Source organism: Nomascus leucogenys, chromosome 8 (genome assembly GCF_006542625.1).
Source record: "Nomascus leucogenys isolate Asia chromosome 8, Asia_NLE_v1, whole genome shotgun sequence".
Classification (NCBI taxonomy): domain Eukaryota; kingdom Metazoa; phylum Chordata; class Mammalia; order Primates; family Hylobatidae; genus Nomascus; species Nomascus leucogenys.
The window spans coordinates 78,877,707-78,894,194 of NC_044388.1; the positions used below are offsets into that span (position 1 = coordinate 78,877,707).

The 16,488-nt window shown below is 44.0% G+C and overlaps 1 protein-coding gene across 6 annotated transcripts in view; it reads left to right on the plus strand.

The window, feature by feature from the left end:
* GNE (glucosamine (UDP-N-acetyl)-2-epimerase/N-acetylmannosamine kinase) overlaps nt 1–15,542 on the plus strand; it is a 62,623-nt gene extending 47,081 nt beyond the window's left edge. For 5 of the 6 annotated variants that reach the window (XM_003263336.2, XM_003263339.2, XM_003263337.2 and 2 more), the window contains 7 exons: nt 898–985; nt 2,831–3,041; nt 6,791–6,920; nt 7,291–7,512; nt 9,963–10,145; nt 11,669–11,785; nt 12,366–15,542. In XM_003263336.2, the coding sequence (XP_003263384.1) occupies nt 898–985; nt 2,831–3,041; nt 6,791–6,920; nt 7,291–7,512; nt 9,963–10,145; nt 11,669–11,785; nt 12,366–12,601 (1,187 nt within the window). In that variant the 3' untranslated portion in view covers nt 12,602–15,542. The remainder of the gene's footprint in view (nt 1–897; nt 986–2,830; nt 3,042–6,790; nt 6,921–7,290; nt 7,513–9,962; nt 10,146–11,668; nt 11,786–12,365) is intronic. The other variant, XM_030817462.1, reaches the window with a different exon arrangement.
* Nucleotides 15,543–16,488: the final 946 nt, after the last annotated feature.

Here is a 16,488-nt window from a genome sequence, read left to right on the forward strand (position 1 = left end):
CACTGCACTTCAGCCTGGGCAACAGAGCAAGACTTTGTCTCAAAAAAAAAAAAAAAGTGAAAGGAGAATTGAACCATATACCAACATGATCTCTGTACTTTTTGCCACTACACTTAAGTAAACTTATATAAATGTGCATGCCCATCCATCCTTTCCTTCTTACCTTCTTTATAGCAGGGTGTGGGCATGGGTGTGGGTGTGGGTGTCTCTCCTGCCTGTCCACTGCCCATCCTTCTACCTGTGTTTTCAGTCCCTATCACTTCTGCCTTCTCAGGGACCTATCCATGAGTGATCTTTTCTCATCCTTCTTTATTTAACCTCCTCATCATTTAAACATGCCTAAGCCTCTCGCATCTTAAAAACAAACAACACAAAACAACTCCTTTCTTGACCCCACACCTCTCTCCAGCTGTTACTCGTCCACTCTTCTCTTCTTAGCCAAACCCACTGAACAGCGTGGCCATTTTCGCTAGATTTACTCCCTCATATTGGTCAGGAAATGTCTGGAGGGAAAGTGACTGCCTGACCAGCTGAGTGAACCACTGGCTGAGTAGATGGAAGGCAGGGCAGGTTGAAAGAGTGGATCTCATAGATGACTAGGCAAATGGTAAGTGGATGCCAGGTTAGTCTACCTTATTTATTTTAATAAACAAAAACTTGATTTGTTCTCTTTGGGAATAAAGGACCCTAGTGCCCTTAGGTGTTTGATGTACTGAAATCTTGCCAAGAGTACTTTAAAAGGTATAAAGTAGACAAGTTAAATTTTCCCTAACAAAAGACTTACCTGAAGTCAGCTGGATTTCAGGTCTAATTATGAGCATAGTACACTGACAATTTCTTTATTCTTTGGATATTTCCACTTCCAAATCCTTGTAATGTGTCACTGGTTTTACCTAGGGGAGAATGTTCTTCATGTCCGGGATGCTGACACCCAAGACAAAATATTGCAAGCACTGCATCTTCAGTTTGGTAAACAGTACCCTTGGTGAGCATAAAACATTCTTTGTTGAGTGATTTAAAAGGGGAGCTACCTTCAGTACCATTTTAGAGCTACAATCACTGTTTAATCATCCTAACAGAGCTTTCCTTCTTATGCCTACGGGCCCCTAGTTGCTGGGGAGACAGGGATTGCTAATATCATACCCATTATTACTGTGCCAAAGGTTCCAATGTAGAATATATATTTTATTTCTTTTTTTTTTTTTTTGAGATGGAGTCTTGCTCTGTTGCCCAGGCTAGAGTGCAGTGGCGCCATCTCAGCTCCTGCAACCTCCGCCTCCTGGGTTCAAGCAATTCTCCTGTCTCAGCCTCTGAAGTAGCTGGGATTACAGGTGCGCACCACCACGCCTGGCTAATTTTTGTATTTTTAGTAGAGATGGGGTTTCACCATGTTGGGCAAGCTGGTCTCAAAACTCCTGACCTCAGGTGATCTGCCTGCCTCAGCCTCCCAAAGCGCTGGGATTACAGGCGTGAGCCACTGCGCCCAGCCTTATTTTATTTGTTTCTCTTAATTAATACAACACTTTTGCTACACTTATTTAACCTTATTTGACTTTCTATAAATATTAGAAAATAATGTAACTGTCTAGTTCAGCTTTTTAATTAATTTTGACCACCCTCCTTTCTGTTTCAAATCGATGAGATTTCCCTGTATTTGAATATTTCTTTCTGAAAATAATTTTGTTTTCTCAGAAATATATAGATTAAAAAAAGCAAAAAAAAAAATGCAGGCACTTAGTTACAATGTTGCTGAAGAGATCTAGATATTATTTTATATAAAATTTTTTTAGTTCTGTATAATTATGATTTATAGTTTTTAATTTTTAATTGACAGATAAAATTGTATGTATTTATTATGTACAACATGATGTTCTGAAGTATGTATACATTGTGGAGATGTTATTTTATTTCTTTTTTGTTATTGTTGATTTTTTTTTTTTTTTTTTGAGACGGAGTCTTGCTCTGTCACTGAGGCTGGAGTGCAGTGGTGCGATCTCGACTCACTGCAACCTCCGCCTCCCAGGTTCAAGCAGTTCTCCTGCCTCAACCTCCTGAGTAGCTGGGATTACAGGCACCCACAACGCCTGGCTAATTTTTGTGTTTTTAGTAGAGATGGGGTTTCACCATGTTGGCCAGGCTGATCTTGAACTCCTGACCTCAGGTGATCCACCAGCCTTGACCTCCCAAAGTGCTGGGATTACAGGCGTGAGCCACTGCACCCAGCCTATTTATTTATTTATTTATTTATTTATTTATTTATTTTTTTGAGACAGAGTCTTGCTCTGTCGCCCAGGCTGGAGTGCAGTGGCGCAATCTCGGCTCACTGCAAGCTCCACCTCCTGGGTTCAGGCCATTCTCCTGCCTCAGCCTCTCCGAGTAGCTGGGACTACAGGCGCCCGCCACCACGCCCGGCTAATTTTTTGTATTTTTAGTAGAGACGGGGTTTCACCGTGGTCTCGATCTCCTGACCTCGTGATCCGCCTGCCTCGGCCTCCCAAAGTGCTGGGATTACAGGCGTGAGCCACCGCGCCCGGCCTTTATTTCTTTAAACATGATTTTTTAAATTACTTTTTTGTAGAGATAGAGTTGCTATCTCTATATTGCCCAGGCTGGTCTCAAACTCTTGGGCTCAAGCAATCTTCCTGCCTCAGCCTCCCAAAGTGCTGGGATTACAGGTGTAAGCCACTGTGCATGGCAGGAAGATGTCACTTTAGGAAGAAGCATGAATTATTTTTACCTGAAGTCTCAGTTTCCATTATATTATACGCTCACTACCATTTAACATGTATGGCAGAAGCATATAATTTAATTGACTTTTTGTATATTGCAGTTCAAAGATATATGGGGATGGAAATGCTGTTCCAAGGATTTTGAAGTTTCTCAAATCTATCGATCTTCAAGAGCCACTGCAAAAGAAATTCTGCTTTCCTCCTGTGAAGGAGAATATCTCTCAAGATATTGACCATATTCTTGAAACTCTAAGTGCCTTGGCCGTTGATCTTGGCGGGACGAACCTCCGAGTTGCAATAGTCAGCATGAAGGTAAAATAACTCCTAAACTCCTAACTTTATATCCCATATGAGCGATTGATTTTTTTTTAAAGTATATATAGTTGGAAGGTAAGACTAGAAACATACACAAGAGCTTGTAATCATTTGCTCATAGTATTGACTTGTGGATCCTTTACAATGTTTGTCTCACTATTTTCCTGATCATTAACATTTCGAAGAAGTAAATTCTTTGGGAACCCAAGATGGTAGACTTGACAGTGGGAAGACCCCTTTAGGCATCACATCGGGCTTTTGCCACCCAGAAGACCTGAAATTCTATCCTTGGTAACAGCTTGGAGTGTGGAGTATGTTGATTACTATCACTGCCCAGGTGAGGGGTATCAGCAAATGGTGAAGGGAGCTGCCTCTTCTCTAGAATGTGATCAGTTGTGTGGATTTTCCATTTTGCATTTTTACAGTTCTGCTCTTTATTGAGTACAGCATACCTTCAATCTGTCAACCAAACCATCACCCAGTGTTGACAGGTGAGAGAACATTCATAAAAATAACAAACTGCTCATGTTAAAGTGATCTCTAATGACTTAGAATAAACCTACTAGAAAAATCTTTGTTTGAAATAGTGTGAGTGTATAAAGCTTCCAGAGATGATGAGAAATAGCAAAGATTTTAAACGTAAAGTTGTAGGAAATTTATTAATACCATTAGGTCAAATAAGGAAAGCAAAAGAGAACATAATTTTCTCAAGAAAAGCCAAGAGGCCTCCCTTATAAATACTCTTTTAAAAACTAATAGAAGGCTGGATGCAGTGGCTTACGCCTGTAATCCCAGCACTTTGGGAAGTCCAGGCGGGCAGATCACTTAAGGTCAGCAGTTTGAGACCAGCCTGGACAACATGGTGAAACCGTGTTTCTACTAAAAATACAAAAAAAAAAAAAAATTAGCTGGGCATGGTGGCAGGCACCTGTAATCCCAGCTACTTGGGAGGCTGAGGCAGAAGAATCGCTTGAACTCAGGAGGTGGAGATTACAGTGAGCCAAGATCGCACCACTGCACTCCAGCCAACAGAGTGAGACTCCATCTCAAAAAACAAAACAAAAACTAATAGAATAGTTTCTTAACAGAAAGATAATTTATTCCATATGAAAGGCCAACATCTTTTTCAATGGTAAAATTCTAGAGGCATTCCTGTTGAAATCAAGAAGAAAAGAAAGATGTTTTCTGCAGCATTATCTCACATAATTTTGGAAGTTATGAAGGGAATAAAGGAAGGAATAGCAAAAATGGAGATTATTGATAGGGTAAAACAAAAAATATTATTAATAGACAAAAAAATGCTTGGCTCCCACCCCGGACTGGTTAAATTAGAGTCTCTGGGGATGGGGGCCAGGCATCGCTCTTCGTTAAAAGCTGTCCAGGTGATTCTGATGCACAGCGAAGATTGAGAAGCACTACTATAGACTTTTTATTCTCTTAATTTAAAAAAAATTTTTTTTAGAGACAAGGTCTTCCTATGTTTCCCAGACTGGACTCAAGGTCCTGGGCTTAAATGATCCTCTGCCTCAGCCTCCCAAGTATAATAGCGAGGACCACAGGCACATGCCACTGTGCCCGGCTCTAGATGTATTTTTGTTTTTTGAGACGGAGTCTTGCTCTGTCGCCCAGGCTGGAGTGCAGTGGCGTGATCTTGGCTCACTGCAACCTCTGCCTCCCAGGCTCAAGTGATTTTCGTGCTTCAGCCTCCTGAGTAGATGGGACTACAGGCTTATGCCAGCATGCCTGGCTAATTTTTGTATTTTTTTGTAGAGACAGTGGTTCACCATGTTGCCCAGGCTGGTCTTGAACTCCTGGGCTCAAGGGATCCGCCAGCCTCGACCTCCCAAAGTGCTGGGATTACAGGTGTGAGCGACCGTGCCTGACCTAGATTTATTTTTAATGACAATCCTAGTGACAGCTCTAACCCTGTATTTGAGATATAAAAATCCACTACTAACAAAATAAGATAAATGGAAAGAGAGATCTTATTCAGAACAACAACAAAAACTCCTAAGAACAACTGAAACCAGGACCAATGTAATCTATATATAAAGAAAATTCTAAAACTTTACTGTAAGACATAAAGCCTTGAAAAAAATGCCCTGGACGGAAGTGCTGATTATTTTTAAGATGTCAGTGTTTTCCAAATTGGATTTGTAAGATCAACATAATTCTAGTAAATATTTCAATGGTATTTGTTTTACATTTAGTAAAATTATTGTAAATCACAGTGGAATTTCTCGAAGTTTAACATTAAAAGTACAAAAGTCAGTTGTGCAAATAAAAAATATAAAGACAAGTAATCAGGAGGGACTATCCCTGTTTGGTATTAAAACATATCAAAAAGCACAGTAATTTATTTTATTTTTTTGAGACAGGGTTTCACTCTGTCGCCCAGACTGGAGTGCAGTGGCGCGATCTCGGCTCACTGCAACCTCCGCTTCCTGGGTTCAAGCGATTCTCCAGCCTCAGCCTCCCAAGTAGCTGGGACTATAGGCGTGTGCCACCACGCCCAGCTAATTTTTGTATTTTTTATACAGATGGGGTTTCCTCTTATTGCGCAGGCTGGTCTTGAACTCCTGAGGTCAAAGTGATCTACCTGCCTCAGCCTGTCAAAGTGCTGGGATTACAGGCGTGAGCCACCACGGCCGGCCATACAATAATTTAAACAATGTGGTATTTCTGCCAGCCAGGATGGAAATTTACCCTAAGGAAATAGAGTATCCAGACCATCACTGAATTCAGTTACAGGAGATGATTAAAGCTCAGCTACTTAGTTGCCTCAGTATTTTTTTTTTTTTTTTGAGAAAGGGTCTCACTCTGTTGCCCAGGCTGGAGTGCAGTGGCGTGATCTCAGCTCACTGCAGCCTTGACTTCCCGAGCTCAAGAAATCCTCCCAGCTCAGCCTCCCAAGTAGTTGGGACTACAGGCATGTGCCAAAATGCCTGGCTAATTTTTTGTAGAGAGGAGGTCTCACTGTACCTCCCAGGCTGGTTTTAAATTCCTGGGCCTAAACGATTCTCCCACCTTGTCCTCCCAAAGTGCTGGGATTACAGGCGTGAGCCACTATGCCCGGTCACCTCAGTAAGCAAGAAAATTTTGTCAACCTGAAAGAGTAAACTATGATCTTTTAATGAACTAGGCTTAAATTAGCCAACATTGAACTTAAGCTTAAGAAAGGGGCCCGGCCGGGGGCAGTGGCTCACGCCTGTAATCCCAGCACTTTGGGAGGCTGAGGCCGAGGCGGGCGGATTGCTTGAGGTCAGGAGTTTGAGACCAGCCTGGGCAGCATGGTGAAGCCCCATCTCTACTAAAAATACAAAAATTAGCCGGGCGTGGTGGCAGGCACCTGTAATCCCAGCTACTTGGGAAGCTGAGGAAGGAGAATCGCCTGAACCTGGGAGGTGGAGGTTGCAGTGAGCCAAGATCGCGCCATTGCACTCCAGCCTGGGCAACAGAGCGAGAAGCCATCTCAAAAAAAAAAAAAAAAAGAGAGAGGGGCCCATCTTGCTGGCTGTGGAGTTGTCATTGCTTCAACAGCCCCATATTAGGACAGATTACAGGAACTACTTGAGCTTATCCCAGGGCTGGCCCAGGCCAGGCAGTGGCTCCTTCCCCAAGCAGTCATCTAAGACTGCGGGGCCATCCTATAGCAGTGTCTGATTTGTCATGAAAAAGATCACAACACTCACAATATACTGCTTAGCTAAGACCAGTGAGACAGAACTTGTTGTTTTCTCTTTTAGGGTGAAATAGTTAAGAAGTATACTCAGTTCAATCCTAAAACCTATGAAGAGAGGATTAATTTAATCCTACAGATGTGTGTGGAAGCTGCAGCAGAAGCTGTAAAACTGAACTGCAGAATTTTGGGAGTAGGTAAGATTGTAAATTATAAATCCAAGAAATGCTCATTTTAATGTACAAAATTTGCTAAGTTGTGATGCATGCCTGAGCATCAAGTCAGTGTCTGCCCTGTGCATAGATGGCTCTAGGTGCTGTCTGTGGGCCCCAAGCATGGGGACTTCCTGGGACACCAACAAGCATTAGGAGAGAAGCACTGACAGTTCTAGAAATCTTCAAGGCGCTATGGCTTTAATTCACAACTGTCTAATATTTCCTTGCAGTCCTTGGTAATGTTTGTCTTAGGAGATCTGGGGTGAATGAGTCTGTGTTCTTAAGACAAGAAAGCACACTTTCCTGAGATTGCTCATCAGCAGTGTTTCCTTGTGTTTGTGGTGGAGCGCAGGCATTTCCACAGGTGGCCGTGTAAATCCTCGGGAAGGAATTGTGCTGCATTCAACCAAACTGATCCAAGAGTGGAACTCTGTGGACCTTAGGACCCCCCTTTCTGACACTTTGCATCTCCCTGTGTGGGTAGACAATGATGGCAACTGTGCTGCCCTGGCAGAAAGGAAATTTGGCCAAGGAAAGGGACTGGAAAACTTTGTTACACTCATCACAGGCACAGGTAAGAGGGGTAGGGGGAGGTTGGTTCAGGAGCTAGAATGTATATTGGAGCATGTCTTCAACACGGTCAGGTGGTTACAACTCTGCCTTAGCCTTCACTTCCTGCTTGACTAGAGCCTGAACGTGAGCCACATGTGGCCTTTTCTGAGCATGTGCCCAGCCTTAGACATGCCTGTGGCCTTCTAAATTCCAGGAACTTGTCAGAGCTATTCAAAGCTCTTATTTCCCAGAGCTTCTCATTTCCCAGCTTTTCCTTCCAGTCTTTTTAGTTAGTGTGTTGGATGTCCCAGCTGTTATCCTTTGCCCTAGACAGCAGAGACTAATACATTTTACCTTGAAATGTTTTTGATAAACATCCTTCATGTAACCCCCTCAGCACTGGGATAGTTCCTAGTTAGTTGAGATGAAAGCAGGCCCTTTGAGGTGGTCCTCTAGGGAGCTGACAGGCAGGTCAAAACAAACAACCACAATTTTTTGAAAGTAAGTTCATCCTGCCCCGTCAGGTACTGGTATCCAGTACTGTTTCTGTACACCAGTACTGGGAGTGTGGACTGTTGTTCAAGGTCACCACCAAGCTGGAGAGTGGGTGATGGGACCAGGGTAGGTTAAAACACCAGAAAGTTCTCTTATCAAGATTCAGCTGGTTTTGTTTTGTTTTTAGACAGGGTTTCACCATGTTGCCCAGGCTGGTCTTAAACTGCTGGGCTCGAGGGATCCCCCTGCCTTGGTCTCCCAAAGTGCTGGGATTACAGGCATGACCCACTGCACCCGGCCCTGGTTTTTGTTTTTCTTTTTTAAATTAAGCATTCCTCTGTTTGTTGCAAACTTTGGTTAGTTTCCAGAGTTCCAAAAAGGTTGATTCTGACATTTTTGCCAGTTTTTTCCTTGCTTTAGTGGCAGAATGGACCTTTGGAGTTCCCTGCTCTGTCATTTTTTTATGACATCCCAATTTGTTACTTTTGTTTTTTTACTCTATTTTATTTTTATTGTATATATTTTAAGTGTATAACTTGATTTTTAAATGAGGAAACAGACTTAGCTAATAAGCGATTGAGCCAGCATTTGATACAGGTATGTCTAACTTCAAAACTTCTGTGTGCTTAAACTCTACATTACACCACTATCCCTTTAAGCTCATGTACTTATTTATTTATTTATATAGAGAGTGAGTCTTGCTCTGTCACCCAGGCTGGAGTGCAGTGGCGCAGTCTCAACTCACTGCCTCCCAGATTCAAGTGATTCCCCTGCCTCAGCCTCCCAAGTGGCTGAGATTACAGGAATGTGCCACCACACCCAGCTAATTTCTATATTTTTAGTAGAGACAAGGTTTCACCATGTTGGTCAGGCTGGTCTTGAACTCCTAGCCTCAGGTGATCCGCCCGCCTCAGCCTCCCAAAGTGCTGGGATTACAGGGGTGAGCCACCACACCCAGCCTAAGCTCATGTACTTTAGCTCATGCTCATCCTCTTTTAGTTCCAGACACAGTTTTAGCAAACTTGGATACCATTTCCTGGCTCAGAGCAGTGATTAAGCTGTAAATCAGAGGGCTAGGGGTTGAGGAATAAGTGCCCAAGAAGTGACAGATGGCAAGACAACCCTTAAAAGCAGAGCCTTCTCAGGCACAATACCCTTGACTCCTTTGTAACTGCTAAACACCATAACAAAAGACAGTCACTGATATTTGTAATTATTGAATCACAGATTTTTAGACATGGCAGCATCAAAAAAGGCAAAATCATATTTCATATTTTCTGCTTCAGGAAGCAGGGAGTGTGTGATACATTTTAAAAGACTTATCTTGGGTATTCCTCAGAGCAGAGCCTGAGACAAGGATTTAGGTACAGGTATGGTTTTTTGGAGGTGACCCCAAGAAGCAGGAGGGTGAGTGGGAAGAATGAAACAGAGCAGGAAGAAAGCCATTAAGGATATATTAACATTATTGAAGTTGACTTGAGGGCAAAGGGGGCTGAACTCCACCAGCACCTCCTAAGAAGCCTGCAGAACAGCATCCAGAATTGTCCTGTGGATCTGCTGGCTCCTGCCTTGCCTCGGTTGCAGGTTGCCCCTGGGTGCTGTGCCTGCATGGCTGAGTAGGTTCTTGCTTCAGTGTTGGAGAAAGCCTTGGTGCAGAAAGATGGACAGTGTGTGCTGGGCCAGGGGGTCTACTACCCACAAGGTGGGCATGCATTTTCACTGCACTGTCCCCACAGCTGTGTTTGAAATCACAGTGACCCAAGCAGATGGGTCACAGGGCATCAGAGGATCTGCTAAAAACATTTCCATCCAAAATGCTGCCGGAGAATGCTTTGATGCCTAGTGGGCTTCAGCTGTCTAGAGAAGTATCTATAGACCCTCACATGCCAAAGCTCTGCTAAATGGATGAGGCGTTGTGATATCATAGTTTTCTGTTTCAGGTAAAGCACCCTCAGTGATTTCTGTCCCTCACTGTAGGAATTGGTGGTGGAATTATCCATCAGCATGAATTGATCCATGGAAGCTCCTTCTGTGCTGCAGAACTGGGCCACCTTGTTGTGTCTCTGGATGGGCCTGATTGTTCCTGTGGAAGCCACGGGTGCATTGAAGCATACGCCTCTGGAATGGCCTTGCAGAGGGAGGCAAAAAAGCTCCATGATGGTTGGTGCCCCTCTCTCGAGGAATTAAGTAACCAAATAGTAGACAAGTACTTCAAAGTGGAAATTCCAAAGAGAGCTGAACACTGAAGCCAGAAGTTTCCCCTTTTTCACTTCTTAGGGAAAGAGCAGGGCTCCCTCGCACTACAACTGCACAGTCTTCTTGGCTGACCCATATTGCCACTCTTCCTCCCCAGGGGTGGTGGTGGACAGAGGTCTAGAGTTCCAAGATAGCAGGGAAGATTTCCTTCAGTTTTGTTTTCTCAGCCAGTATCACAGGGAGGGTACTTAATACACATTTTAATGCAGAAATAAATGGACAAAACATGTTATGTATATACCACACATACATGCACTGTATGTATAGTATATCTGTGCTTCATACATTAAAAAGTGTAGATTTTTGGGCCCCAAAACCAATTTGTGAGCATATGCTGAAGGAAAAGAGATGGGGAATGGAGGCCGAGAGTGCAGGAGAGAAGCGTATAGAGCCCTACAGTAGAGTTCTGAAGAGGTGGGAAGAGATGAGCTGCAAAGCCAGGCAGAGGGCCCACGAGAGGGAATGGCGAGCCGAGATGATGGGTGTATGGGACGGGAAGCAAAAAGGTAGGGGATCACTGCCTGGTGGTGCCCCCTATGAGAGAGGTAAGAAGTATGCTCGTCTGTAGAAGGACTGGGAAGGTGGTGAAAGTATAGAAAAGCGCAGTCAGGGAGAATGGGTGAGAGCTGTGAGGGCCCAGGGGAGACATGAGACCACCAGTTGATGTCTAGGTAGCAGTTTGCACAGCTGGGGATTTTTTCCTTCAGGGTCCAGATATTCTAGCAGATTAGTAGGAGGCAGATTGATCTGAGTTGGTGACAGGCAGAAGACAAGGACTACACATAACCACAGAAATACCTGCTGCTTATTGAGCATTTACTGTGGCCAGCACTTAACTAAGTACTTTATGTCCATGATCTCATTCCATTCCTCAAATAACCCTGCCAGGGTAGGCACTATTGGCCTCATCTTCTAGGAAGGAGGAATGTGTAGAGGTGAGGTGACAGGCATGGGGTCATGCAGCTGGGAGTGGCAGAGCTGGCACTGACCCCAGGCCTGTGTCTGTTCCTCAGCCGCTGTGCCTCGCTGCCATAGAACGTGTGGCGCTGGCAGATGGCACAGCATTGTGTCTGGGATGAGTAAGGAAAGAGTGAATGTGGGAGGAGGGTGATAATTTGGAGAAAAGAACACTTCAAAGACTGTCTGCTACTGGAAGTGAGAAGTGAGGGAGCCAGAGGGGTAGGAGGCTGTCGTCAGACTTGAGGTTTTTCCAGGAAGATAGGTTCTGGGTTATGTACAACCAATTAGCAAGAGGGTAGCAAAGGCTTTAGGGGCAGTGTACAGAGATGTTTGTGAACGATAAGCTTTGCAATTGTGAAAAGAAAACACCGTCTTCCCACGTAGGGGCTTGCTTTCCACAGGCCCAGTGGTGAGCTTGGCCTCCCCACAGCTCGTTAGTGACTGCTTTTCCTTCTCACTCTGCTCAGAGGACCTGCTCTTGGTGGAAGGGATGTCAGTGCCAAAAGATGAGGCCGTGGGTGCACTCCATCTCATCCAAGCTGCGAAACTTGGCAATGCGAAGGCCCAGAGCATCCTAAGAACAGGTAAGCGTGGGGCTGCAGGTGGCTGTGCTGCAGGGGGTGGCCTCAGACATCATATGGCCCAGCCCAGCCCCAGAAGAGACCCTGCCTCCCTAGGGACAGGTGCTTTGCAGTGTGTTCGGAGGTTTCTTTCCTAATTACTCAGAGGTAAAAAGGGAATTGTATTCAAGGTATTTGGCAGCATTGCCTTTTTCAGCAGGTGGTTGGTTTGGTTTGACAACTATAAAAATGCTCCTTTCATTTTACAGGAAATTTAGAGAAATATAGGACAGTTGTAAGAAAAAATATCACTTAGTTTTCCCGTTTGGAGATACCAACTAGTAACATTTCCTTCGAGTCTTTCTATTCATTTTTTTGCCTAGCGGAGATCATGTGGTACAACCGGCTTTTTCCACTTGAGGCTGTCACATGATCATTTTCTCATCTTAAGAATCAACCGTGAACTGCTTTTAAAACAGTGCCTCCCACTGCATGCTGTGGATGTTCTTTAACATTTCTGCTGCTGGCTCTTTTCTGCCTTCCTCTTTGGTATTTTGATTTTGGCTTCTCACAGAAACTCATTTTAATTTTTGTCTCCCTATAGCTGGAACAGCTTTGGGTCTTGGGGTTGTGAACATCCTCCATACCATGAATCCCTCCCTTGTGATCCTCTCTGGAGTCCTGGCCAGTCACTATATCCACATTGTCAAAGACGTCATCCGCCAGCAGGCCTTGTCCTCCGTGCAGGACGTGGACGTAGTGGTTTCGGATTTGGTTGACCCCGCCCTGCTGGGTGCTGCCAGCATGGTTCTGGACTACACAACACGCAGGATCTACTAGACCTCCAGGAACAGACATGGACCGTCTCTCCGGAGCTCCTGAGTGGAATCAAGTTCTTGTCTTTAGGATGACCGTTTCTTAACAAATCTGGTATTGAACTGCAGGTGACTTTGGCAGAGAAATGTTTTCACTTTTGGTCTCCTCTTCCAGAGTCACCTTTCCCAACTCCTATTTTTGTAGATGCTATTCTTTCTGATGTTTTCCTACTAGGGGTCATTTTAGCTCAAACCCTGTAAGTTGCAGTCACAATTGTCTGTGCCAAAGTAGCTACAATAATAGAGAGGAAGCCTTCTTAGAACTCTGCTTACTAATGTATTGATACCACTGAGACCTTCAGGCCTTGCCTGGGATATCACTTCATCCTGAAGTTTGCATTAATAATCCTTCCAGGCCGGGTGCGGTGGCTCACGCCTGTAATCCCAGCACTTTGGGAGGCCGAGGCGGGCGGATCACGAGGTCAGGAGATCGAGACCATCCTGGCTAACATGGTGAAACCCCATCTCTACTAAAAATACAAAAAACTAGCCAGGTGTGGTGGTGGGTCCCAGCTACTCAGGAGGCTGAGGCAGGAGAATGGCATGAACCGGGGAGGCGGAGCTGGCAGTGAACTGAGACCGCACCACTGCACTCCAGCCTGGGTGACAGAGCAAGACTCTATCTCAAAAATAATAATAATAATAATAAATAATAATAATAATAATAATCATCATCATCATCCTTCCAGCCGGGCACAGTGGCTCATGCCTGTAATCCCAACATTTTGGGAGGCCGAGACGGGCGGATCACCTGAGGTCAGGAGTTTGAGACCAGCCTGGCCAACATGGTGAAACCCCATCTCTACTAAAATACAAAAATTAGCCGGGCGTGGTGGCATGCACCTGTAGTCCCAGCTACTCGGGAGGCTGAGGCAGGAGAATGGCTTGAACCCGGGAGGCGGAGGTTGCAGCGAGCCAAGATCATGCCACTGCACTCCAGCCACTGCACTCCAGCGAAACTCCGTCTACACACACACACACACACACACACACACACACACACACACACACACAAATCCTTCCTCCTCTAACCCCAAACTAAGATCACAGAAGGTGATCCAGTCAGAGAACAGAGGGAAATCTTACCAGGAAGGGCTTAAGTACACTTTTTTTAAACAGCTTTATTGGTTTTTAAAGCCTACAATTTGATAAGCCTTGACATATGTATACCTGTGAAAGCATCACCACAATCAAGACATTGGACATATCTATCACTCCCCCATCTCAGATATCCCCCCTAATCCTGGATACCATTTATTGAAAGATGTTATTACTCTAGCTGAACTTACAAGAGACTTTAGACCAGGGATCTAAATTACAGTGGCCTTAATGACCTTGCCCTTATCTTCTTAGGACAGCTGAGAAGCCACTGGGACTTAGAGCCTTTACAAGGAGATTAACCGTCCCAAAAGGATCTTTGCTACTGACCAGCAGACACTTCTTCCTTCAGTAGCCTTTCATACTGTGTTGAGTAACACCCTAGGGTGTCTATTAAAGCAGTGTTTTGAGTTTTATCTAGAGCCCAGAGCCATGAATCAGGATTCTGTCTACATGATTCCTGTTTTCATTGGTGTCAAAATACAAAAGCCAAAGTTCTGGCTATGAACTGTAACTTGGAAGAAATTCTAACTGCCACCACTTATTAAGTGCCTACTGTGTGCCAGGCTCTGAACTAGGTGCTTCATATACATTATCCTAAATTCTCTCAACATATGAGGTAGGTGTTTTAATTTTTATTTTATAGAACTTGGTGTGTTTGACTGTTAAGCTATGGGGCTAGAGAAAGGGTTTGATCCCAGGTCCCTCTGTGCTTTTTCTGCTGAGCCACACAATCTCTCATTTCAAAAACACTTTCAAAATGCTAACATACTCTAATTCACTCTAGGCCACCAAAAACTTTAATACTAATATCTGATTTGTAAATGACTTAATGTATCCTTGACCCTATCAGCTGAATTTAATCAAATATTCCTCTCTGCTGTGAAATTTTACGAGTATAGTATTTGGTCTAGTGACAGGTGTTTTATTTTTTTGAGACGGGTCTCACTCTGTCACCCAGGCAGGAGTGCAGTGGCTCAATGCAACCTCCGCTCCCCAAGTTCAAGTGATTCTCCTGCCTCAGCCTCTTGAGTAGCTGGGACTACAGGCACACACACCATGCCCAGCTGATTTTTTTTTGTATTTTTAGTAGACAAGGTTTCACCATGTTGGCCAGGCTGGTCTTGAACTCCTGACCTCAGGTGATCCGCCCGCATTTGCCTCCCAAAGTGCTGGCATTACAGGTGTGAGCCATCACACCTGGCCCTAGTGACAGGTTTTTATGGGTACTTTTAGATGATCTAAAAAATCATGTGCATATATTTTTCAGATTTTTATTTTGGGAAAATGAAGGTTTCTACAATATATTGTTTCAGTGTTCAAATAAACTGAAGGACTCAACATTACATTTGAACTATATCCTTCCTAGTAGGTTAGTGTGAAAAAGAGTTTGGCTGATTCCTAAAACTCTACCAGCCCTGCAGTAATCTCCAGGGCCTGGTTATTGTTCAGACATTCCATGGTGATTCCTGGGAAGGAAGCTTGGCTGCTCAGTTTCTGAGTCTGGGGTGAGATGATGTTCCGGGAAGGGACATCTGTTCTTTGGTGTAATCTCTTATGGTGAAATCTGCTCTGTACATCAGACAATTGCATTGCTACCAAGTTTCATACCAAATATTTGAAAGGATGGTATTGAATCTAAAACCAAATATTAGTTTGTATTAAACTCATGGGAAGGCTAATATATTCCAACGTAAATTATTACATATGGTTAAGTAATTGCATGTTAATTTATTTTAATGTAAATATTTTTGTTACTGTTCTGAGCCAAATTCTAAAGAAAAAATAAATACATTTCCTTGTTGAAATCCTGTTGTATTTTGTTTTGTTCGTAACTCACTAGCCAAAAGCATTTTCCTTCCCAGAAGAGATTTAATTGTTGCACTGCTTACGTTTTGAAGGTTACATAACTTCCTTAAGGCCTCTAATATCATTGCTTTCTTAACCAAAAAAAGTCTACTAATAGAAAGCATGGCTGGGCATGGTGGCTCATGCCTGTAATCCCAGCACTTTGGGAGGCCGAGGCAGAAAGATTGCTTGAACCCTAGAGTTCCAGACCAGCCTAGACAACATGCCAAAACCCCGTCTCTACAAAATAATACAAAAAAAATTAGCTAGGCAGGCATGGTGGCAAGTGCCTCTAGTCTCAGCTACTCAGGAGGCTGGGGTGGGAGGATCACCTGAGCCCAGGAAGTTGAGGCTGCAGTAAGTTATGATCATGCCATTGCACTCTAGCCTGGGTGACACAGTGAGACCCTGTCTCAAAAACAACAAAAACAAAACATTGTTACATATAACAAACATTGAAAATTTGGCATAAAAAAGCAAAGTAGCCCCAAGAAAGGGGTTTGAAACTAAGTGTTGAGCACTTACTGAGTCCCTAGACCCACTCCCTCTTTTTATGAGGCCCCATGTGGGTCTCATACAGGCATTAGAAACAATCCCAAATTACCATTGCTGTGTAACCTGAAAACTGAAGAGCTTAAAACAACAGTAATTGTTTCACGTCGTGGTTTCTGTGGGTCAGGATTTGGGAAAGGCTCAAACTTGACAGTTGTAGCTCAGAGTGTCCTGCACTTGGAGTTGTCAGCTGGAATAGCACGAGGCTGGCTGGCCAGGCATCTCCCAATGTGTGTGGTTACAGGGTCTCTCAAGTGGCCTCTCTTTGTGGGCTAGTTTGGGCTTCCTCACCACATGGGTAGCTTCAAAGGTAGAATTTTTTATGAGGTGGCTCAGGGCCACCAGCTAGTTGTT